The sequence below is a fragment of the Desmodus rotundus genome, chromosome 3 (assembly GCF_022682495.2).
Source record: "Desmodus rotundus isolate HL8 chromosome 3, HLdesRot8A.1, whole genome shotgun sequence".
Classification (NCBI taxonomy): domain Eukaryota; kingdom Metazoa; phylum Chordata; class Mammalia; order Chiroptera; family Phyllostomidae; genus Desmodus; species Desmodus rotundus.
In genome coordinates, this window is record NC_071389.1 from 96,034,043 (window position 1) to 96,059,884 (window position 25,842).

General features: G+C 44.7%; 1 protein-coding gene across 10 annotated transcripts in view; it reads right to left on the reverse strand.

Moving 5' to 3' along the window:
• The window catches only part of THNSL2 (threonine synthase like 2), a 64,089-nt gene extending 41,186 nt beyond the window's left edge, over positions 1 to 22,903 (reverse strand). Inside the window, exons 1-10 of one of the 10 annotated variants that reach the window (XM_024552343.3) lie at positions 22,614 to 22,688; positions 20,090 to 20,153; positions 19,627 to 19,861; positions 18,012 to 18,206; positions 17,439 to 17,591; positions 14,352 to 14,582; positions 11,269 to 11,417; positions 11,033 to 11,158; positions 8,107 to 8,258; positions 5,878 to 7,684 (exon numbers count right to left, since the gene is read on the reverse strand). In XM_024552343.3, coding sequence (XP_024408111.2) covers positions 7,459 to 7,684; positions 8,107 to 8,258; positions 11,033 to 11,158; positions 11,269 to 11,417; positions 14,352 to 14,582; positions 17,439 to 17,591; positions 18,012 to 18,206; positions 19,627 to 19,849 — 1,455 coding nt within the window. In that variant the 5' untranslated portion in view covers positions 19,850 to 19,861; positions 20,090 to 20,153; positions 22,614 to 22,688 and the 3' untranslated portion in view covers positions 5,878 to 7,458. The other 9 variants (XM_024552344.4, XM_045189129.2, XM_045189131.3 and 6 more) reach the window with 9 other exon arrangements.
• Between the last annotated feature and the right edge of the window lie 2,939 nt (positions 22,904 to 25,842).

Consider the following 25,842-nt stretch of genomic DNA (forward strand, 5'->3'; position numbering starts at 1 on the left):
CACACTGACAGTTGTCAGAGGAGAGGGGGGGGGAGCTGGATGAAAGAAGGTGCAGAGATTAGCCAAAGAACATATATGCATAGCTCATAGACACAGACATCAGTGATGGCCAGAAGGAAGGGGATCTGAAGTGGGTGGAGTGGGCAGAGGGGAAGGGAAAGGGAACATCTGCAATAGTGTCAACAGTAAAAACAAGAAAAAATAATTTCTGTGTACCCTCGTATGGCAGTTATCAGATTAAGAGGTTTAAAGGTTTGTTTATGTCTGAGTAGCATCACTATAAAACAGAAAAGCTATTTAAAACATTGTAAGTAAATGTGAATGATTTTTTACTTTTTAAAAAGAGAGTTCCTAATATTAAATTTGAGAAACAGTGAACTGAAAAAATATTTGGTTCCTGTCCCTGCCTCTGACCTTCAACAGCTCTGATTCCCAGAAAACAAAGTCAGACCACCATGCTTGTCAGGAAGGTATGGGAGTGTGCTCTGCTGTCCTCTGCTGGCCATGTGAATCATTGTCTGGGCTTGGAGAATTTGGAAGGATACATTTGCCCACAGGTGGTGGGGACAGCAGGGAGGTGGGGTGATTAAAGCTCCAAGTAACCTTTATTTGCAGAAATGTTGCACAGAGCTGGGCCCCGACCCTCCTCAACCCTTAAAACCTAAATTGAATCAATTTTACAAACAAGTGCTTTCTTGCTTGGGGCTAGGTCTTAAATAAGGCTTAGTGGAAGGAAGACAGTGAAGAAAGTGATGAGGTGAAGGGGAGGCTACAGAGATGACATTCCAGTGGGCTCCTAGTGGCCAAACCATGGAGAAGTTCCAGGGGCTTCATGTGGGCATGAAGGACTCAGCACACTACCTCAGTTCTCAGCTTTGTATCCGGTACAGGGCTTTGTCCTGAGCTGTCATTCAGAGGAAAGGAACTCTTCCCTAAGTTCACAGACTCTTCTGCTATGACAGGAGGTTCCATACCGTCTTCAGAGTATAGGTTTATAAAAGACCTCTGTGATGACCAAACCATTGAGGCAACAGTCCTGAATCTAGGAGGATCGCCTTAGTACCTAGCAGGTCCTTGGAGACCCAACCCAGCCTTCTTCCCCCCACCACCTCCCTCTCTTGGCCAGTCAGCTTTCCTCCTCTGGACCCTGCAGCTCCTCCTGCTATGTCTGTCCCAAGCCACCATCCACAGAGTCCACACTGAGTGAGGGCTGGGTTTTCTGGCTAGGTCCTGGATTCAGGGGTATTCGACAGCAGACTAAGAAATGTTTAAGTACTGGGAAAGCAGACCCCTAAACCAATCACTAGGACACAGTGGGTCATTGCTGAAGTGGGATGGGAAAGAGGGCCTGAAGGAGGGCTTACTAGGTACTTACATTCGAGAACCATTTGCTTAAAGTCTTGGGGCAGCCCCAGGGTGTCACAAACTTTTACCCTTCTATATTAGTCAACTTCAGCCACATCTTTTCCTACTTTTTACCTATCCCTTGGTACCCAACACAGTGCCCAGAACATGGTAGGAAGTCACCACACTGGTCCTCAGCATTTCCCCAGGCACTGGCACCCAGGAGGCATGCAGATTGTGGAACTGATGGCCTGGAAAGGGAAGATCTGGGAAGATGCTTTTTGGGGGAAAGTCAGCAGGAAGCCCTCTTCTCTTTTCAGGAGTCCAATGGCCCAGTCTCTCCATGTTGCTTGCCCTTTATTTGGGGACATGGAAAATGTACTAAAGTCTCCCTGGCATCATCCAGTTTCACTCTGAGTCTTCCCAGTTGGGGCCAACCAGACTCAGCCTCCTTGACAGAAGCTGGAAATCCCACAGAACTACTCTAACTCCAGGGGTACTCTACTATAACACCCCCTCTACTCAGCATACACCTGCTCCCAGCCATCCCCAGTGAGGAATCCAGCTCCAATTAAGAGTCTAAGCCAGAGAAAAGCTCCCCATAGATGTACCAGCTCTGGGTCCCCTCCGCAGAGCATCTGGTCCTTCTCCTAATGATGGGACCTCTTCTCTTTCCCTCTACCTTCAGACACAGCCATCTCCCTGTCTAGCCTGCAGACTCTAATTTGAAGACAACTTGGAGGCCTTCTAACCCAAAGCACCTCTCCTGGTCTAGCATAGTGATTGAGCTCAAAGACCCTACACTCAGCCTCATATCTCTCTTCTACCACTTACTGGATGGGTGACCTTGGGCAAGTTACTTAACCTCTCTGAGCTTCATTTCCCCATCTCCAAAATAGAGATCCTAGCAGTATTTTTCATATAGTCCTCACGAGGATTGAAGGAGTCAATGTCTGGAAAGTGCTTTACAAAGGGCTCAGCACATCATTAGTGCTTAAGAAAGGGAATTGTTTTGTTTCTTTTTTTCTTCTATTTATTATGTTCCAGTTAAAGGTGAGATCATATAGTATTTGTCCCTCACCATCTGGCTTATTTCACTTAACATAATGCTCTCCAGTTCCATCCATGCTGTTGCAAAGGGTATAAGCTCCTTCTTTCTCTCTGCTGCGTAGAATTCCATTGTGTAGAGACATTGAAGTTAAGAACAATCTAACAATGGGCAGGGGGGAGTGGGGAGGGGACAGTGAGGACAGGGGATTACAGGAAGTACTTTAAAGGACACATGGACCAAATCAAGGGGGAGGGTGGAGATGGGGGAGGGAGGGGGGTTCGGCTGGGGTGGGGTGGAGGGATGGGGAGAAAAGGCACACAACTGTAATTGAATAACAATAAAAAATTTTTTTAAAAAAAGAAAGGGAATTGTTCCATCATCATCAATGGAAATTAACAAGACTGTTAACTGGCTAGCATAGCCACCACTGACTAAACCATGACATTCAGCTCCCTAAATGGCTGTCACAGAGCCTGTTGCTGGGCATACTAGCTAGGTGATGGCAACCACAAAACCTGCACAAGAGCTGTGCCAGCTCTGTGCAGCCACAATGGAACTGTGTCCTCTGGGAAGAGGCAAATTCACTGGAAAGATAGAACAAATTGTCTAAGCAGTTAGTAAAAAATACACGATAGTTTAGAAGTACTAAATTGTTTGGTGCAGGCTGTATTCTGTTAATCATAAGAACCATTTGTTATAGCATTTTAGCATTTAACCAACACTTGGAAATACATTATCTCATGTAACCCCCCAAACAGCATGGTAAGTATTGTAATTAGCAAATGAGGCAACTGAGGTTCACAGAGGTGAGACAGCTTGTCTGTGATCACAGCACCAGTAAGTGAGTGACCCAGAAAGGATAACTTCCGCCTGATTCTGATTTCATTGGGTACGACACTCTTTGCTTTTCCCATTAAGTGGTCTGTGTGTGTGTGCACGCCCTTATGTACGTTTACAGGGATGATGCTTCTTCAGACTTCATCTCACTCTTGTCCTGTTCCTGCACTCAGCCCCAAGACGCTTATGGCCAGAATATCCTGTAGTTCATGTTTCATGTCTGTTCTGTGTCCAGTGGCTTTATTCTGGGCCCCCTTTCACAGGTGTCATGGCCTCTCAGAGGTACTCAGACTCTGAACCATCCAGAGGACAGGGGATTTTGTGACCTGTGACCCCAACACTGCCCTCTGAAGCCCTCAGAACTACACCACAGAGAAGGAACCCCTGGCTCTGCCTGCCCACAGAGGACCTGGGGTGCAGGACTAGTGCTGGTTAGAGAGACCCAGAAAGCAGGCTGCAGCAGCCCCTGGTGGGCTTCCTCCAGAATCACAGCCATGCTCCCACATCCACCCTAAAAAAGAGAGGGGGAAGGAGACCCAGAGGCAAGGCCATGGCCTGGGGAAGGACGGATAGTGGCAGACCACAGCAGAATGTGATAAAAGCTACACACTGGATTTGAAGTCACACGCCTAGGTTCAAGTAGCACCCTCTCTGCTTCTTCCTGCTGCCACCCTGGCAAGTTACCTCACCTCAGCTCCTGTTTCCTCTTCTCTAAAATGCAGACAATAGTTAACACCTGCTTCACAGGTTGCTGGCAGGATTAAATTAGGTAATTTTCAACTAATAGAGTAGATGCTATCACTGCCACATTATGACTTCTGTGGGTCCTGGGCACTTGTATGTTTCTTTTAAAAGAAATTAAAACACTTTTATGGATGTCTAAGTGTATCATGACCCCAAAGCATTGGGCCTTATTGTGCCTAATGGGTTTATCATGTATGTTGTTGCAGATGTTGAAGTATCTCAGCAATTGTCAAGTGCTGTGGCCTGTAAGGATCATAATCTTTCCTTTAGAAATGCTCTTTCCATCTCGCTGTGTTTCCATCACATTTGTACTGAATGTCATACTGCAAGGTCAAGTTTTCTAGTAAGAGGGTGGCCTCTGGCTTCTCCCTTAGGTCCCTGGGAACCACAGAGATGTGGGACTGGCATGTTTTGATGTGGGGACATATTACAGAGAACAGCCTGGGTGACAAACTCCTTTAGACTTCAGGTCATGGGAAAGGGGCTCTTGAGGCCAAATACCTACTGGGTCTTCCACAGTAGCCCTCATAGTGGTAGCAACAGTGGCCTCTACTAGCCCCAAATCTCTATTCACATGGTGCCCACCTCACCTGCCTTCCAGAGGGGCCCCCCACGTCCAGGGCAGGAATGAGGCTTGTTTTGACATTCACACATTTGTGTTTGTGTAAAACTTCCCTCAGTTCACTCAGGATTTCAATCCAGTAATATAACTAAACCCACAACTATGTGCTGTGTGTTTATTTGTATACAAAGACAAGGTTAATCTCTAGATCACTGATCACTGCTGTTAATAGAAATACAATGTGAGCCATATATATATAACTTTAAATGTCCTTGTAAATGAAAACTGATGAAATTTGTCCCTCACCACCTGGCTTATTTCACTTAACATAATGCTCTCATTTCACCCATGCTGTCGCAAAGGGTAGGAGCTCCTTCTTTCTCTCTGCTGCGTAGTATTCCATTTGGTAAATGTACCATAATTTTTTGAACCACTCATTTGCTGATGGGCACTTCGGTTGCTTCCACTACTTGGCTATTGTAAATTGTGCTGTTATGAACATTGGGGTGCACAGGTTCTTTTGGATTGGTGTTTCAGGATTCTTAGGGTATAATCCCAGCAGCGGAATTGCTGGGTCAAAGGGCAGTTCCATTTTTAGTTTTCTGAGGAAAGTCCATACTGTTTTCCACAGTGGCCTCACCAGTCTGCATTCCCACCAACAGTGCACTAGGGTTCCCTTTTCTCCACATCCTCTCCAACACTTTTTTGTTGATTTGTTTACGATGGCCATTCTCACCAGTGTGACGTGATACCTCATTATGGTTTTAATTTGCATCTCTCTGATAGCTAGTGATGGAGCATATTTTCATATGCCTCTGGGCCCTCTATATGTCCTCCTTGGAGAAGTGTCTGTTCAAATCTTTTGCCCATTTTTTAATTAGGTTGTTTGTCTTCCTGGAGTGCAGTCGTGTGAGTTCTTTATATATTTTGGAGATCAAACCCTAGTCCGAGGTATCATTGGCAAATATGTTTTCCCATACTGTTGGTTCTCTTTTCATGTTAGTGCTATTTTCTTTAGCCATGCAGAAGCTTATTAATTTGATGAAGTCCCATTTGTTTATTTTTTCCTTTATGTCCTTTGCTTTAGGGAACATATCAGTGAAGATATTGCTGCATGGAATGTCTCACTGAAATTAAGAACAATCTTACCAGTGGGGGTGGTGGGAGGTGATAACGGGAGGAAAGGTTTTCAGGAACAACTATAAAGGACACATGGACAAAACCAAGGGGGCGGTGGAAGCAAGAGGGAGGTGAGTTTGGCTGGGTTGTGGGGGGGAGTGGAGGGGGTAAATGCAGACAACTGTAATTGAACAACAATAAAATAATTTAAAAAAACTGATGAAATTGACTTGATATTTTATTTAACCCAAAACACCAAAATATTATCTTTATCAGTAATCAAGATAAAATTATTGATGTTAGATTTTTTTCATTCAAAGTCTTTGATGTTTCATATGTATTTTTCAGTTGTGCAATATCTAAGTGTTCAAAGTTAGTACTCTATTTTTATTGGGAATACTTATCTGTATTTTATGTACTTCATAAAATTTACAGTTGAATAGGTAGATTTACATACCAGCATTTCCCCAGCCACACTTAAAAGTTGTCCAATAACTCAATCAAGTAAGTTTTGAAATTTAAATGTAAATTAAAATTAAATAAAATTTAAAATTCAGTTCCTTAGTTATACTATTCACATTTCAAGTACTCAATAGTCACACATGGCTAGTGGCCACCAAACTGGACAATGCAGGGCTAGAACATAAAAATGCTGGGAGCAATAAAGCATGCCTTTGTGAAAATAAAGCATATTGCACTGTGGAAGAAAATTATTTGTAAATAAAGTCCTCAGAATCAAGTAAAAAAATCATTATTTACAGCTGGGCTGATGAGAGCCCACAGCAAGCAAGACACAGGAACCAAAAGTCAAGTAGTCTGTGGGTCTTTGGCCTAGGCAAGTGAAAGGTTGGAGGCATAGAGAAGGGAGAGCATGAGCCATGTTTTCAGAGAAAAGAATGATTTGATTTCTTGGGGCATTGTGATTCTGACAGTACCTATGGAAACGTAGGCATCTGGACTTTATTTAGCAGTCAAGAGAGATCACTGCTTCTTGCTGGTATGACACACGCCCTGGTGAACTGATATACGAGCAGGCAAACCGACATATGAGCAACAGGGCAACCTAACTCAGTTTGCACCTTGAGGAGCACACTTTCCCACATAGCTAGACATGGTGATACCACATCTCAACTCTGTCCACCACCACCTGTGCCCCACTGCCTGCTCTGCTGCCCCCTCAATGCTGGGCCAATCTGAAACAACTGGTAGATGCAGGACACACCACAGCATCACCATCACCCCTCAGCAGCCACTGTCCCCGGCCCACAGAGTCGCCATCATATTGGATGTGCACTTGTACTCTAGGGATTCTGACATGTCAACAGGGTGGCAGCCTCTTACAAGATAGGCCCAGACCTCTGGATAAACAGGCTCAGGCATTGTGAGCCCCAAACCTGTGCTAATGGAGTGTACAGGCCCCACCTGCAAAGGTTTTAGGGTCTGGGGTCCTAAACCCTAAAGCCAAGGTTGACTCTGTGCCCAAGGCTCTTCATGTGCAGGTCCTGAAACTTTCCCATGCAGCAGTGATGCCCCCTGCACTGTCCAGCGGTTGGGGTCCCTTCCAGTGACCATACACACCCCTGTCCAGCCTCCCTGGTGACTAGGTACCACAGCACCAGGTGAGAGCACAGAGCAAGCAGCCATGGAACGGAGCAAAGCCATTGGCTCCAGACCCCCCTGCACAGCCTCCTGGGAACCTCCTATATCACCACTTACAGGGAGAAGTTGCTCAAGGTAGCACAGAGGGCACCGCCATCCCACCCCAGGGTCTGAAGTCTAAAGGAAGCCAATTCTAGTCTGGCTATTCTGCAGCATTCAGGAAGCGATCCCTCCACTGCCGGCCCATATCTTCAATCGTGTCCCGAAGCATCAGCATCCAGTCGTCACGCTTCCTCATTAGGGTACAGCGTGTCTCCTTTCTCTCCAGGGCTAAGATCTCTGAGGGAATTTCTGGGGTCAGCCCAGCAGCCAGGACAGCTTCTTGGAACTTGGCTGCAGAGGCTGGGGCCAGACAACACCTGGGAGTGCTGTGGGGTAGAGCAGGTGGAAAAGTGGGTCAGAGATAACAGATGGGGGGACAGGCGCAGAAAGGGAAAGGGGAGGAGGGATGAGAAGAAGGAACAGGGAAGGTTAGTGGTAGTGTGGGGCACAGAGGAGAAAGAGAGAGACAGATGTGGTACCTTAAACTTATCTCTACATTGACTGCTAAGCAAATTGCTTCTTGCTGGAGGCCCAGCTTAGCCACTGCCTCTCATGTGGGCTCTCCCTGGGATATCTATCACACACCCTCTTCTAGGACTATGGTTCTTGGGGCACAGTTTCACAGAGCATCTATTATGTTCACTAAAGTCATCTGTTCACATTCCTGTCTCCCCTGCTTGAGGAAGAAGAGGGACCCTGAACATCAAAGTGTTCCACCCCCCAGTGACCCAGGTGTCCATGGCCATACCTGGGTGCCTGCCCGTGCAACTTCTGGTAATGGTAGCTTACAGCCACTGCCGAGTGAGGGCACAGCAAGTACTGGTTCTCTTCCCAGCAGCGGACCATGGTCTGGGTGATGGTCTCATCTGACACTGACTCAGATGTCATTGCTGCTGAAAGCTGACAGGTCCCAGGGCCACAAGGGTGGAATCAGAGTTGGGGGAAAGCAGGAAGAAAGGTGGATAAAACCCACTTCATACCATTGCCAGGCCAACACAACCCCCAACGGGAATGTTCAGATTGAATGGCTTAGATTCAGCCAAGTCTCACATTTCCCAGTTGTTAAGCTGATTCACTTAACTTGGGGGAAGAATTTATTTGACTTTCAGGTCAATAAACCTAGTTAGGATTTGGCTCATGAATCAGCAAATACAGAGTCTGGTTCAACAACCTCAAAACCACAGGTTAAGAGCATTCAAATATTCCCAGTGCTTTGTCATTGGTGTGCCCTCTTTCTGTGGGTGTGAGACCCCCTCCTGTCAATTCCCAGCAAGTTTGTGCAGCAGCTCCTCTAGGAAACCCCCTCACTGCTCTTGGACAGAAAAACTCCTTTCTCTGTGTCCCCTCAGTATAGATGGCTTATTTGATCATTCTCTGAAAATTTGTTGCATGCCTACAATATGCCAAACACCCTGCATTTCAGGTCTGTCTGGAAAAAGTCCATCCACTGTTAATGTAACAAGAACAGTTTGTACAATATTGACGTAACCTGGCAGCCAAGGAGAGTGGACTGGAATGCACATGTGTGAACAATGACGACTTCACTCTACCAGTCAGTGGGGGCGGTAGACGCTGTTAAGTGAACATGTGACTGAGCGAGCAGAGCAATAAATTTGCATCAAGTTTTGTGTTAAGCTTGAACATTCCTCCGTGGAAACTACTCAGATGATTCAGGACACTGCAGCTATGGGCACCTAGTGATTGGCAGCTTCGTCTTGTGCAGAGTTTCTTGGCAAAACATCAAATCACCCAGGTGACTCAGCCTCACTACAGCCCAGATTTGGCACCCTGTGACTTCTGGCTTTTCCCAAAACTAAAATCACCTTTGAAAGGGAAGAGATTTCAGATCATTGATGAGATTCAGGAAAATATGATAGGGCAGCTGATGGTAATTGGGAGAGATGTGTGAAGTCCCAAGGTGCCTACTTTGAAGAAGACTGAGGTGCCATTGTCCTGTGTACAATGTTTCTTATATCTTGTATCTTCAATAAATGTCTCATTTTTCATATTACATGGCCAGATACCTTCTGGAAAGACCTCATATATTCAACATCAATAGAGACCAGAGGGTGTTATAAAATTGTTTATATAGCTACCTGCCCCATTAGGGCTCAAGGAGGACAATGAATGTGTTTTACTTATATTATTATTTCCAGTGCCTAGCACAGTTTCTGGCTCATAGTATCTATGTGATGAATGAATGAGTGATTGAATGAAGGCTGTTCTAATAGATGAAGTGTCTTCTACAAGCACTGTCAGGAAGAGAACAAAGAGCTGGGAGATTTTGTGTCTGTTCATGGAATTCCTTATTCACATGAAGAGAAAGAAAGTGAAGGTCAAAACAAACTATTAACCAATTAAGTTGATCTTTGCTTGTGGTATTGTCTGAATGTGTGTGTTGCCCCAAATTTCCTGTCTTGAAACCATAATTCCAATGTGATGATGTCAGGAGGTGGGGCCATTGGGATGTATTTAGGTCACAAGGGTGGAGCCTTCATGAATGGAATTAGTGTTTTTATAAAAAGAGGCCAGACAGCTGGCTAAATCTCTTTTCTACTGTGTGAGGATACAAGAAGCCACCATCTGCAACCTGGCATAAGGCTATCACTAGAACCCATCCATGCTGACACCCTGATCTCAGACTTCCAGCCTCTATACATAATGGCGAGAAATGAATTCATGTTGTTTATAAGCCACCCAGTCTATGGTACTTTGTTATAGCAGACTAGGCTGGTTAAAAAAGTTTACATTAATGCAGCACATATTCCAGAGGACAGAAAGACCACTCTGCTCTGTGTCAGTACCTAAGCCAAGAGAACTGTATCTAGTTCTGGAAACTAATCACTCAAAACTATGTCATGTAAGACATAGTTAAAGGAACCAGGAAGGATTAGTGGGTAAACAAAGATCCTCTTGAAATATGGGAATTGGACTGAACCAGTGTGTAACACTGAACAGCTCAACATAAAGAACTGTGTAATGATTAGAGCTGATATGAGGACATGAGGTTCTGGTCCCTGGAAATATACATAGTCTGGATGACCACTTGGTGGGACTGTGGTAGAGAAAATTAAATGCAACTTCAAGACATAAAATTCTATATTTTTGCATAAGTGACCATCACCAGGTGACGTTAAAATGAAAGCAATCCCTCCCAACTAGATTTATACCACTCTGAGAAGACAAAATTTCACCTCCTTCAAAAAAAAAACCCTAACAGGACAATGGTCTCTGTTCATACTAGATGGACAAAGTGACTTCCAGTTGTTGCTATTATTGGAAATCAACAATAAAAATTAAAATAATAATATCAATAGTTGCCTGGTAGTATTCAAAGTACTTAATGGGTATTGTTTGACATAAATCTTCAACAAGGCTATGAGATAGGCATTCTTATTATCCTCATTTTATGGATAAGGGAATTGAGGCACCAAGTTTCAGAAACTGGTCCAAGGTCTCACAGCTAGCTTGGAATTGAGTCCCATCTAACTCTAAGCCAAGTACTCTCTACTTCCTCTCCTCATTCAACAAAGTGACTGCAAAAGTTCCAGGTTCAGAGCATATGTTCAAGAAACAGGTGTCTGCATCCCTTGAACAGATTTTCAAACCGAAAGTCTGGTTGAGTCTTAGAGCTGCAATCTTTCTTTCTCTGTGGTGTGTGGGTGGTGACTGACCTTGCTTTGCAGTTCCTTAGATAGACACACACTTTGGGTCCTTTCAAACTGCTCCATGAGGGCTCTTGTCACCAGACTGTTGCAGTCAGATAGCAGCCAGAAAATCCTCTCCATGTTGTAGGGCACCTGCATAGAAAGGCAGGAGCCAGTGGCAGGGGGTACTCTGATCTCAGCCCTTGTCCATCCCCACCCAACCAACAGCTGGCCAGAACTGCATGCCTCCCAACAGGTCCCACCTGAATGTCCATAGCTGATGCCAGAGTTGGTTTGATGGTCTCAGACAGAGAGAAGTCTCCTTGCTGGACAGTCCTATGGATGATATCATTGCAATTCACTGCTGTAACCAGGTGGATGGGCAGGCCCATCCTCTGAGCAATGCACCCAGCTTAAGATGAGAGAGGAGAAGAAAAATGGTTTCTTAGGCATAGACAAAAGAAAAAAAAAAACAGAAAAATTGGACTTCATGAAAATTAAAAAACTCCTGTTTTTTTGAAGATTTTGTGTTTCAAAGGACACCATCAAGAAAATTAAAAAAAAAAACCAAAGAATGGGAAAAACTATTTGCCAATCATACATCTGATAAGAGATTTATATCTGGAATATATATAGAACTCTTACAACCCAACAATACAAATACAAATAACCCAATTTAAAAATAGGCAAAGGACTTAAGTAGACATCTCTCTAAAGATATATAAATGGCAAATGAACACATGAAAAGTAACCTAACATCATCAGTCATCAGGAAAATACAAACAAGCCAGTGACAGACAAATTTGTCATTGTCTGTCCCAGTAGGGACATCCCAGTAGGATGGCTAGAATAAAAAGACAGATAATACCATATCTTAGTCAGGATGTGAATTAATTGGAACCCTCATACACTGTTGGTGGGAATGTGAAATGGTGCAGGCACTTTGGAAAACAATCTGGCAGTTTCTCAAAAAGTTAAGCATTGAATTACCATATGACCCAGAAATTCACTCCTAAGTATGTACACTCTAGATAACTAAAAACAGGTTCACACAAAAACAAATACACAAATGTTCATAGCAGCATTATTCATAATATCTAAAAACTGAAACAATCCAAATGTCCATTAACTGATAAATGGATAAACAAATTGTGGTCTATCCATACAATGGAATATTATTTAGACATAAAAGGGAAAGAAGTACTGATCAATGTAAAAACACAGATGAACCTTGGAGACATTATACTGAGTAGAAGAAGCCAGACACAAAAGGCCACATATTGTATTATTCCATTTATGTGAAATTTTCAGAATAGGCAAATCTGTAAAGGCAGATTAGATAAAATCTAGAGCTGGGGGAATGAGGGGATGTGGGTGATTGCTAATGGGAACAGGGTTTCCTTTTAGGGCGATAAATATGCTCTAAAACTGATTGTAGTAATTATTGTACAAATCTTTGAGTATACTAAAAAATACAGAATTACATACTTTAAATTGATGAGTTGTACAGTATAGGAATCAAATAGCAACAAGCTATTACCAAAACAGAGAAGGGAAGAAGAGGAGGAGAATGTCACCATGCCCTGCGACTGTCCTCCATGCCCCTGCCCCCCTAGGTACTGACACACATGCCTGCTGCCATTTGCAAAAGAGAAAACAGCAGTTCTGGGAAGTCTAAATGATCCATCTAAGAAGCACAGTGCAGTTTCAAAGGAGATCTTAGTCCAGACACATGCACTGGCCCTCTGACTCAGCCTCCTAGAACAGTACCTTCAGACTGGACAAACAAGGAGCTCCTCCTCACCTGAGAGGTGGAGAGCCCAGAACAGTAACAAGGCTTAGGAAGATTTTAGACAGGGTGGGCAAAATTAGGTTTACAGTTGTGAGTCTGAAAGTTTATTTTTGCATTACTATTTATTAATTATTATATTATTTATTTGTATTCCAACTGTAAATTTACTTTTGCCCACCCCATACACTTCCATGGTTTAGCTCTGGTGAGTAGTTAAGAGACATTAGGATAACTACACCACCCCAATATCACTCTTAAATTTGCAAAGCTTTCACATTCTTATTTCATTTGATCCTCAGGAAAATGTCATGATACCTTTCTATGAAAGAAGAGAAATGGAGGCTCAGGAGGGTCAAGGGGCTTAAGGACAAACAGCTAGTTCCTAATGGAGCAGGAAAAGTTAGAATCCCCCTCTGCTAATGTGTCTTTTGTGCCAGGCACTGTGGTCAGCACTGGGACATGTGCAGCCTACATGGGTCTAGATGGCATCGTTCACTGGAGGGTATGGCAAACGGGGAGCATGGTGGGCTTCACCCTATGGGTGATGAAGAAGGCAGAGTCATCCTTGCTTAACTGTGGAAGGACTCAGGAAGACTCCTGACCACTGAGATGCCTGCACGGCCTCACCTAAGCCACCCCATTGATACCCAATGACAGAACCCCCAGGGAACCCCCAGGCATTCCCTTTAGGAGGCAGGTTTGCAAGCCGGCGAGGACACAGGCTCTGGAGCAGCCCACTGGCTGGAATTCTGGCTCTGCCACTGACCAGTGTGGACATAGGGACAGACCAACTAACTTCTCCGTGCCTCAGTTTCCTCATTCTAAAATGGAAATAATAGTATTGTCCTTCTCATAGGACATAGGAGAATTAAATGAGTTAATACAGAAAAGCACTTAGAGCAATGCCTGCTGTATAGTTAGTGCTTAACAAATGTTAATTATTATTATAGAAAATGATTGTAATATCATGCAGCTATACAAAGGTCATACACAAAATAATCTTATCTGCACCTCACAGCAATCCTGAGAGCTATGATAAGTGCCCCACTGCCACTTTACACCTGAAGGCCAGAGCCTCAGGGAGCACCCACACTGTTCCACTACTTGAGGCTAGAACAGGACAAGACCCGAAGTCCAGAGCTTCTTCCACTGTGCAGGCCTCAGTCATGTTCTAGGAGTGTAAACACACTGCCTGCTGTGCTGCTACCCTCATTGCAGGCAGCTGGCTGTGGCTAGGAGTGAAGTCCCTATTTCTGGAAGAGGGTACTGCCAGTCAAGCAAAGCAGCTGAACCTCTACTTCAGCTCTCCACATTCTGCTAAGCTAGAGCATCAGGTCTGCTGGCCAGAGGATGTCTCCTCCTGCAACAAGAGGCTGGATGTTCCCTAAGGGTATTAGGGAGAAGTTTTTGGGAGCTTCTTCTGCATAATTTCCCATCATCTTCAGAGCTACAACTCAATCTTTCTCCTCACAGTTGCAGGCAAGGAGCAGCTGCAAGAACCAGGGCCACAGATGTTTTCCTGGAAAGCCCATTTCTGCCCAGGGGTCTCCTTACCTGCAAGGTTACCAGCGGCCCCTGTTGGCACAACCACTTCCACACGGGGCAGTGGGTGCACATCTAGGGATGGCACACACCGGAAGTAAGCAAAGAAGTGGTGAGCAATTTGCACGAGGATCCGGGACCAGTTGATTGAATTCAGACTCATCAGATTATGCTTCTTGACGAAAGCCACGTCCGCAAATACAGCCTTGATTGGCTCGTCAAGTTCATCGCTGTTTCCCTCCACTGTCAGGGGAGAGAGAAGAGGGCGGCTATTAGGAGCACCAAGAACCCCAGGCAGTCAACACTTGCCATAGCAAGGCTCTCCAGGCTGAGCCTATCCACCTGGGACTTTGGCTTGGCCTTGGTTTCTTTACTCTGGTGTATCTTGGCCTGGCTTTCTATACTCAAAGTTAAGCTCTTCAACTATAGAAACCATGTCTCATATTCTTGCGGTCATGTTTCTTCCAAAGGTAATGATGTTTTTACTATTATATAAAATAAGATATAAAATGCCAACTTTCTGGGATATTGGGAAAATAATTCCTAATTCTACTCCATGCCCACCTCCCTCACTCTCTGGGAAGAAGAAGGAATGGCTTATCACGTGGTGAGATAGTGAGAGGTTGATCCTTTACTCCATCATCCTCTATCAGGAGTTGGGGGGAAGAGTCACTGTCCCACGTGCTCTGCCCTTCTTCACTCATTTAGATCACAAAGGTGGAGGTTCTGCTCTCTGCTCCTACATGGTAGGTATGCTAGCACGGGCAGGACATCTCCTCCCTGAGCTAAGTATGCACATAGTTTAATGTGCAGATGAACTAGGTAAATTTATGAGTGAATTGGCTACTAGTACAAGCTGCATCCTCCAACCCAGCTCAATCAGCAATCAAGCCAATATTGATCTCGTAACTGAAATCTGGGTTTATTTTTCCTCTAGATCCTAACTTGAAGGAGTAAGATTTATTGGGAAAAGTGCCACATTGAGGTTATTATCTATTCTACTTCCACCACTGTGCAAGAGCAATGAGGTCTGGGGGATGACTTTAGAACCATGCCAAAGGGAATGTTTTCTGTGGTTCCAGGAAAAGATTCACTGTTTTTAAGAGAAAGTCACAGGAGGAGAGAGACTTGGTTATCTCAAGTAACCATCAAAGCCCACAAGAAGAATGGGCTTTAGGGTTGGGGAAAGCAGAACAGAGAATGCAAAGAACCTGGGTCCCTGAAGGTACTGCTAAGTCACTGAATCAACCAATCAGCAGACCACCCCACCTCTGGACTTCCACTTATATAAGCTGGAAAATATTCTTGCTCAAGCAGGTTTGAGTTAGATTTTCTGTTACTTCCAGCCAAAACCATCCCAAATAGTATATAACTAGCATGTGACAATTATTCTGTGCTTAAGAAAACAATACACATACAATGTATATGGAAATTAATGACTTATAAAACAGTGTCCAACACATAACATTTCAGGTGACCCACCCCTACACCCTGAGCTCACCAGTCTAAGTGAAAATTCCTAAACTAACACACATCCTCTTGGAAACTAAATCAGAAAACCCTAGAAAGGAAAGGAAGAACTTAAACAGGGATGTCTAGAAACAAAAACTAACGTAAACTCTGTTGCTCTACTTTCTTAAAGCTCTGAACATGTACAAAACAGAAATGTCCCTTTGACTCCAGCAGTAACACATTTCTGACAAACTGCACTCATCACCACCATCCACTTTGCTGCCTTTATTTTGCAAATGGGCACTGTTCTCCAACTCACGGTCAGTAATGAAGTTTCCACGCACACCCTCAGGTAAAATCCTTCCAATATCTGTACAAAGTGAGGAGGAGTAGGTGGCAGGACAGAGGTACAAAAAACTATTATTCATTGCTTTGATTCTAGGAAAAGACAGTCCTTGTTCTACAATTAGCAATTTTGGAGCTTGGGGTATAACAGGGACCCTCAGGAACTTGAATCTTGTGCATTAAAACCTTCCAATGACTGCAGGAAAATGCAGCCAAATACAGGCAATTAACCAGACTAACGTGTGAGACTTTGCAACACCTATATTAGTTAAACCATAAATGTGTATGCTTTTGCTGAAGAAAAAAGCACAGGGGCCTTTTTTCTTGATCTTGAACAAAGAGACAAAGGATACTCATGCTATTCTCATGGGTAAGGTTTGTTTTTACTGAGTTTTTCTCCTTAACAACTTAGTATTATATAAAAACAGCCTTTATAAGATTATAGCAGGAGGCCAGGCCAGCTGTAGAAGGAATGTCTTCTGCCCCCATTTGCTGTCCTGACAGATACGTCACCTAACCAAGCCAAGACAGCCTGGACACCCTGCCCAAGGACACAGTGCAGAAAACCTCACCTAGACCCTTACCTTGGGGCTACCTGGAATCTTGTAGGATATGAGAGATAAAAACAAAAAGTCACTCCCTCTTTCTCCATTCTTAATCTCCATAAAGATTAAATTCATTTGGAATAGATGGCCTGACATTAAAGGAGATGGTTTTTTGCTTTTCCCAAAATGCTATGAATCATGATGTGGCCCAAGAAGGGTGTCACTAGTGATGAGCCTGCTGAGGAGCTTCGTACTTTCAATACTTAGACCTGCTAACCAAATTCTTTACATACTATAGGCTTAGTTATTTCCATACTATAAGGGAGGACATTAGCTGTCAACCTGTAATGACCCATTCTTTTAAAATAATTATGTAGCACATTCTTGCCCTCTAAACTTCAGTCCCTTAGTTCAGGGTATGGCTGTGGGTTGCTGCATATACACATGGCACTGGCAGGTTGAACTGCACAGAGGAGGTTGTTCTTTAGCATATGTTTCTAAACTTGCACTTCCTTGTTTGTACTGTCAATGTTGGTTTATGCATCTGTCATCTCTAGTAGTTTATTAGACTGTGTAGCCAAGAATCTGCCCAAAGCTAAGCCAAGGCATATTACCAACCTGAATATATGACTGTTCAAGGAAGGGAGGAAGGGAGGAAGGGAAGAAGGGATGGCCAGCTAGTCAATATCCAGTTTTGTTCCAGCCCATCTTGTCTAACAGGGCACGCTGTCCCTGGAGTCTCTGTCCCGGCACTCACCTGCAAACACACGGACATTCTCCTTCAGCACTGTGGTCATCTGGAGCTCCTGGATCTTTGTGCAGTGCCCCTTGGGCAGGAGAACAACAATGTCCACATTCTTTGTCCCTTGAACACTTTCAATGGCAGCACTCCCTGTGTCCCCAGAAGTTCCTGGATGGGAAGAAAAAAGAACCGCCCATTTAGAACAAGGGAGATATAAAAGGGAAAAAAATGGTCCCTAAAGTACTGTTGCCAAGTGAGGCAATATCTACTATCAAATACTTTGAGGGCAGGAATCTAGTGCTTAATCTGGGCCCATGAACCACCAAGAGACCCATGGATCAAATTCAGAGCATCTGTGAACTTGGAACCACATAGTCTTATCTATTTTATATAGTTAAAAATATTCTTAAAAGATTCTGTAGCCTCCATCAGATTGTTAAAAGGGCCAAAGCATGAGAGGTTAAGAACCCTGCTCTAGAATAACCAGGAACATACTCCCAGACAGACATCAGTAGAGGACATGCTGTGGGTCCACACCAGGAAGTTGGGGCACTAAGGGGCTCCAGTGCTCCCTCCCATGATGCCCACCTACAACCACGGTGACGTGCTTCTCTCTCTTCTCTAGGAAGTATTGCAGGAGCTGTGCTGTGCAGCACAGGGACAGGTCCTTAAATGCATATGTGACCCCATGCCACAGCTCCAACACATTCAGCCCGTTTCTCAACCTGGACAAATGGACCACTTCTCTGTGGCGGAATCTGCTGAAGGCTCGGTGGATCAGGTCTGTGGGCACAACAGGTGAAGGGCATTATTATGTCTCCCCTCCAGTTCTCTCTCAGTCTCTTTACACTTTTGAATTTGAAGATTTTATCTCTGCTACAGGATAAAAAGAGCAGAAGTTTTTATACTACATGATACCATACATGAATATAATTGTATAATCTTACAGAAATTCTGGAAAGACATGCACCAAACTGTTGATAGAGTCCTCTATCAATGGTGATTCCCCAGAGAGCAGAAATGTACTGTAAGACTTTAATTTTTTTTTATTTTATAAATATCTTCATCATTTGGATTTCCTGTGAGATGTATTCCAACAGAGGATTCAATTAAACTTATGTGACAAACAAATCAATGTTTGTCTCTTCTCTTCTAATTTTTCTCCTAAAGACAGGATGCTGTTTGTTTGTTGCATTACTAATTTCACACCTGTGATGACAGAACCTTTGGAGGGTTTGCATACAACCCTACCCAAGGCAAGGCAGTTTGGAACACTGCTCAAACTTTAATTGGCAAGCCAATCACCTGGGATCTTAAAATGCAGACTCTGGTTCAGTAGGTCTAAGGGAATCTGAGAATGCTAATAAGTGTTCAGGCAATGTCATCAGTGCTGGTCACCAGACAACATTTTGAATGGTCCTCTTCTCTTCCCAGCCCCAAACTCTCACCATTATATTATGGACATCACATATCTGGTCCCTGGAACAGCAGCACTGGCTCAGCTGGACACTTGCTAGGAACACAGGATTCTCAGGCTCACTCCAGACCTGCCCAATCAGAGCCTGCATTTTAATGAGATCTCTGAGGGGAATCCATAGGCACATTATAGTTGGGGAATAGCAAGTCCAGGACATACAAAATCCCTTCTGGAATCACCACTCAAGGAAATAAAACAGCAATCTGTGGATCTGTGTGCCTTATATACAGGAAAGAAAAATCCCAACGTTCAAGCTATTAGGCTGGGAAAAGTGTTTTAAAAATAAACTAAAGTAGCCCTGGCTGGGTGGCTCAGTTGGTTGGAGAGGTATCCTGTACACCAAAGGGTTGCAGGTTCAATCCTGGGTCGGGGTGTGTATGGAAAGTAACTGATGTTCCTCTCTCACATCGATGTTTCTCTCTCTCTACCTCCCTTCCTCTCTTTCTAAAATCAATAAACACATCCTTGGGTGAGGATTAAAATAAATAAATAAATACATAAATGTAAAAAAACTTTCCACAGGTCATTTTGGCTGGTGGGAGGAGCTGGAATAGATGAATTCTTTTGGAATATTTCCAATTCTAGAATTCTAGCATCCGAAAAAAAAGACCCACTAAATTTTAGGAAGTGTGACTAAAGATCTCCTAGGGAGGAAGTGATAGATTTTCAACTCTCTGGGGGCTGGGCTGGCAGGGGTAGGAAAGTGGCATTGGGATGGATGCTCACCACTTAAGTCATCTCTGGGAATGAGCTCAGGACCAATGAAGAGGGCACACAGCTCCGTCACCAGGCCGGGGTAGGAGAGCGCACTCCACCGACGCAGGGTCTCCTTGTCCAGCTGGGGGAGTTTCTCAGGCATGAAGAGGCCCCCATCAGGTGCATAGCCAGAGAACAGGGCCCCCTCAAAGTCAACGCGTGGGGCCATCCCCCTGGTGCTGACATACCACATAATTCTTAGAGCCTGCAGAGTGGACAGTCCAGAGGCACCTGGTATCTTTCTCCAGCACCCCATGGGCAAAGCTGAAGTGTACACAGCTCCCTCAGCTAGCTCTTGGATCACCACTCACTGGGGTGAGGGTCCCAGACTAGAATACTGAAGCCCTGCCTCAAGTCTCATGCCAGCTTCATCTGGGATTACGCAAATCAAGAACCATCCAGTTAAAATGAAGCAATTTCACTGACTTATTACCTTGGGAGAAGGGGTACCAGATCATGCCAGGAAAGACAGCTTGGTCCTCACTGGTGAGGAAGGCCTTGGGTGGAGAAAGATAATAGCAATGAGAATAATTGTCATTTTGATAACCCATTGGATAAAGAGAAGACCACCACACTTGGTCATACACACTTTAGAGAGAAGTTTGTGCCACTTCTGCTGAAAAATCACCAACTTCAGTGGTTATTTAGCCATGTGGCTTATAACCTAGTGGTTTGCAACTCTAGAAGTTTGTTAGAATCCACTTGGGAGCTTTAAAAAAAAAAAAGTCTACTTAGGACCATACCTGGGCCAATTAAATTAGAATCTCTAAATGAGAGGCTCCTTATGTGAAGCTAATGGTCAGTCAGGGTTAAGAATAGGGTAGCTAACCTATCCCACTCTTCCTGGGACTTTCCTAACTTTAAAACTGAAAGTCATATATGTTCTGGGTAACTCCTTAGTACCAGGCAAACTGGGAGAATAGGTCATCCTAGATGAAAACCAGTGCCTTGCCTTAGCCTAATCCTACAAGAGTAGTTAGAAGTGCTGAGATGCTGCCTTCAACACACTTTAGCCATGCTGACTGGCCTGTGTGTGTACCCAGAGGTCTCTGCCTGGGGTAGGCTGGAGGCTACCCCAGGGCCCCTCAGGCCTAACTTGGGTCATAGTGCCACAGCAGCTAGACTTCCAGGAGCCATGCAAGAAGCTGGGCTTGAGCTCTGAACATCTTGCTCTGGGTCATGGCTATAAATTTGGAGGCTCTGATTTTAAAGCCACACAACCTCCAGGAATGAATTTCACTAGATGCACTGCAGCTCTCAAGACCAGCTTGGACTCATTTCTGGGCCAGGGCCAGAGGGGAATGGAACCCCTGCCCTCTAGGGGCAAAGAAGCCTGAAGCCTCCCATGCATAAGAAAAGGTATGAGCTAGCATTGACCTGGAGGAACTCTAGGCTGCTGGACTGTGGATGTTACCTCTGAGCCTTGTGCCAGTCCTGTGAGAGCTGCTGGGTGCTACCCACTGCCTTCAAATTCAAATGAATCCAACTTAGAGACAGAGACAAGTTTAATCATCCAAATAATGAATCCTTTGAAAGTGAAAGTGGATACTATTAATAATTATGCCGAGGCAAAGGGTATAAGCCCAAACTGTCTCAGGCAAACTGGGACATATGGTATGGGGATGCATGTCAAAGAAGTGGAATCAGGGTAACTCCGAAAGTCAACTGCAGCAGGGAAGCAAAGCAAGCCCAGTGTTTCACAAAACAGAACCAGGGTGGGGGTTCTGGAGGCTAGCAGCACCTTCAGTAAGGGAAGGAATTTCTGAAACTCTGTGGCTAGTGCTAAAGTCAATGCCAACTGCCCAAGACCCTGGAGTAACAAGAGGGAGATCCTGCCCGGACCCTTCATAGGACCAGACTAGAGGGAAGGATGCAACTGAATTGCCAAAGAAGCTGTCACAGGCCAAGGCAGGGGCAGGGGCAGGGGTGAGGACAGAGCTATAAGGACTGACAGAAGGTATCTGTGGAATGCCCTTCCCTGACAGCTTGGACTACATCATACCTGGGCCACTGGGCTCTGCTGTGGGCTCTGCATTTCATGAAGGATGTGGATAAACACCCAGGAGCAAAGGAGAGGGCCTGCCAGCAGGCTCTGCACACATCAGTGTCAAGAAATGGGCTGGTAAACATGCAAGTGACTATCTTTGCCTGGGAAACACTGTTACTGTTCTGTCCAGTGACCCTAAGGGCCAACACTCTCAGGCCAGCAGGGCAAAGCTACATAGAATATACTCGTTGGGTTCAGTGTAAGATAAACTAAACACAGAAGCCCAGGAATAGAAGTAGCTGCCATAGGAGGTGAAGTTGAGGAAGAAAATGAAGCAATTTTGTTGGACTGTTGTATGGGGACTCCAAGCACACAGTCTGATGGGGACTGGACTAAGTGACCTGTGAAATATTTTGTAATTTACCCTTGTGACTCATTCTGCATCCTATTCCAGAATAGGATGGGTCAGAAACACTGACCAATAACCTGATGAATAACATAGGAAACAGGAGACTGCCCCAAGGCTGGGAACCCTTTGAGGAAAGGCTCCTGAAAGGTGGAGAGATTTTTCTGAGAAGGGGTGGGGCGGGGCAGAGACTTGGACCCCAGCAGCAGAACCCCTGACCACTGTGGGCAGGTCACAGACTGTGTCCCTGGGAGTGGAGGCCCCTGTAGGCCCCAGGCATGCATCTGCCTCTTTAGAGTCACTGGTCGCTAACCAGGCCCTGATCCAAGAAGGTTCTGAACAGGTCTGCAGGTTAGGGCTCCACTCTCAGCCTCTGAAAACACCGCAGAAACCCAGCTCTTGGTGCAAAGAGTAGGAAACCCTCAACCCTCCCTGGTTCCCACAAGTTGCAGCGCCTGAACCAGAGGTTAGTTACAGAAAGGGGCGGGAGCCAACACAGTCCTGCTGAAGTCAGGGTTAAAAGAAACCTCAAAGAGTTCAAGAAGTTCAAGAAATTAGAAATACCGATAAAACGGACTTTCCCAAGACGATGCGCACTCCGCAGGGAGGAACGTGAGGAGGGGACCCTGGGCGTAGGAGAACAAGGCCGCTGGGGTGCCGGCTGGCTGGAGTGGTGTGGTGGTGTGGTGTGGTCTCTGCCGCGAGTGGGGACCCCAACCCGGCACGGATCGGTGGTGGCCTGGGCCTGCAGGCAGATGTCTGCTGGGCCAGGTCGCGCGCGGTTACCGGTCAGAGTTGCGCAGAGGCTGTAGTGCTGCCCAGCTACTGACCTGCGCACTGCACTCTACCAGGCTCAGGCTTCCGGTTGAAGCTTTAGAAGGGCTGCGGGGGAGGGAGGCTGAGGGCGGAGGAAAGGTGTGGGGGAGGGAGGCTGAGGGCGGAGGAAAGGTGTGGGGGAGGGGGTAGAGGGGGAGGAGAAAGCTGAGGAGAATGATGATGAGAGTACAGCTATTTATACCTCACATTGCATGTCTATAGGGCACTTTTCTAAGTGCTTTATTCAGTCTCTATCTTCATTGCAGCCTTGGAAGTACCATATAATCTTATTTTTCAGATTAGAAAATTGAGGACAAGGAGGGAAGAGAAAGGCCCTTGTCTTTGGTTTCATCCTCTCACCTGCAAAATCCGGCTCTTAATGCGCACTCCCTGTTTCTCAGAGTGGGGCTAGTAAATCAGAAGTTCAGAATCCAGGGCATACAGGACACCATTTTAGTTCAAAAATTCTTTGTAGGAAAACACTTTTCAAAAGCATATATCTATTCTAGAGTAAAAGGGCTGCTTATTTTATTTTACACATTTTTAAAAATTTATTTTCACCTGAGGACATGCTTATTGATTTTAGAGAGGACAAAAGGGGAGTGGGAGCAGAAAAACACTGATTGGATGCCTCTCATACATGACCCCACAGGCGACTGAACCTGCAACTTAGGCACGTGCCCTGACTGGGAATCGAATTGGCAGCCTTACGGTTAATGGGAAGATGCTCCAACCAACTGAGCCAAACTGACCAGGGCTCCACAATTAATTTTAAAGAAAAAAAAAAGGAAAGACACCTAAAAAAATGTCCTCAAGATACACCCAGGTGCCCCTGGATTCACATTCATGCTCCTAGGTCCTGACCCACCCAGATAGCAAAGTTTATGGAGCTAGATAGGACAGATGCCCTCTAAGGTTTAGTTTTGACTTTGGGCTGGGCCTGGTCACTCTAGCAGGCCCACCTGGGCCTTATGGGGAGTGTGGTCATGGATGGCTGCTCTTTGGTTCTTTTCCTTTCTTCGTATTTATGACTTTCTCGGATCACTCAAGTTGCCTGCTCTCCAACCTTTGGCCCACATAGAGTGTCTATTTGACATATTGACACAAGCCCATGCACCTACCATTGAATGACTCCAGGTTGGGTAGGTCTCAGATTCCAGAAAGAGAGAATGTGACTGGTCACTGTTCAGCTAATGAATTGTAGTCATGGAGGACACACAGAAGCCAAGGCATCCATTCCCAGAAAGAGACATAGGCCAGTCAGGGACTTTCAAAAGGTTTCCATACCCTGCATCAGGTACTTAATTACTCAAAGGCTAGGGAAACTGAGGCTCCCAACAAAAAAAAGGCCATAAGTTGCAGCAGTGTTTTCTACAGTGCTCATAACCATCCAGGATGGAGCCTCAAAATCCATCACAAGAACAAAGGTACCTTCCACAGAGCTCTCCCACCAGGCCCCTTGACAGATTCACAGACACTTTCAGGTCTTCTTCATGATTCTGTGAGCAGCAGGGGAGGCCAGAAGCTCTTCTGTGAATTGTATTCTGACTCCCTGTGAAAGGATAGGAGCAAAAGGCTCAGGGAACAAGAAGTTTAATGCACTGGGAATCCCTGCTTAGGACTCTCAGAACAGTGCAGCTACAGAAAATAAAAACTTCTGCATGGCCCACGAGGAAGACAGAATTCTGAGTCCCAAGCAGGAGCAGTGGGAATGTAGAGTTCTATGACACTCCTACTTGGATCAACATCTAGTTTTTATAAGATTAAAAATTGCTTTTATTTATTTTGCTTTCTGCCCTTATGGACTAGAGTGCTTAGCTGTCTGTGACTTTGAAGCCAGTGATCTTCAAATCAGAGCTCTTGGTCTTTCAAGAGCTGTCCCTGCAAAGCCCTCATAAGGGAGGCTTCTACAAGACTGTGTGTGCAGAGGATTTATAAGGTCTCCATGCACTGGGATGTAGGAGTTAGGGACCAGAGCCCTTCCTAAACATGTGATAGCACCCAGGACCTGCACTGATGGAAAAGAAAGTGACCTGTCAGAAGTTCTCCAGCCATCTGTGCAGACCACAGGCCACAACTCAGGCTTTTCCTAGAGTCCAAACTGGCAAGGACAGCAAGGCAGATGGGATAGCACATGACATTCAGAGTGAGGACATGCTTCGTCTCTCCAGGCATTTTGACCTCCCAAATTGAATACTGGTCATTTCACTTACTGTGTATGGTGGTTGTTGAATAGATGGGGTAATATTTAAGCTCAAGTAGTCTGGATCACCCTCAGATCACTCAGTTCCTGACTCTGTAAGTAAAGGTTTCTAATAAATAGTCTCAAATTAATTATTAAGCAAAAACTGACTGGTATAATGCCATTAACTTTTTTTTCTTTTTTACAAAAACAGACAAGTTGATCCTAAAATTTATATAGAAATGCAGGGAACTCAGAATAACCAAATCAATCTTGAAAAAGAAGTTGGAAGACTTACACTTCCTGAGTTGAAGACCTAGTATAAAGCAAATACAAATCAAGACAGTGTGGTACTGGTGTAAGAACAGACATACATGTCAATGGAGTAGAATTGAGAGTCTGGAAATAAACATATGATCAACCAATTTTTAACAAGTATGCCAAGATCATTCAATGGGAAAAGAATAGGCTTTCAATAAATGACGATGGGACAACTGGACATCCACATGCACGAGTGAATTTGGATCCTACCCCACACCATATGCAAAAATCAGCTCAAAATTGATCAAAGACCTAAATGTAAGAACTAAAACTATAAAACGCTTGAAAAAAATATAGGTATAAATCTTTGTGACCTTGGACAGGCAATAGTTTCTTAGATACGACATCAAAATCACATGCAACAAAAGAAAAAGTGGACAATTTGTGTTTTATAAAAATTAAATAAACTTTTGCACATCAAAGTACACTATTAAGTAAAAATGTGACCTACAGAATGGAAGGAAATATTTGCAA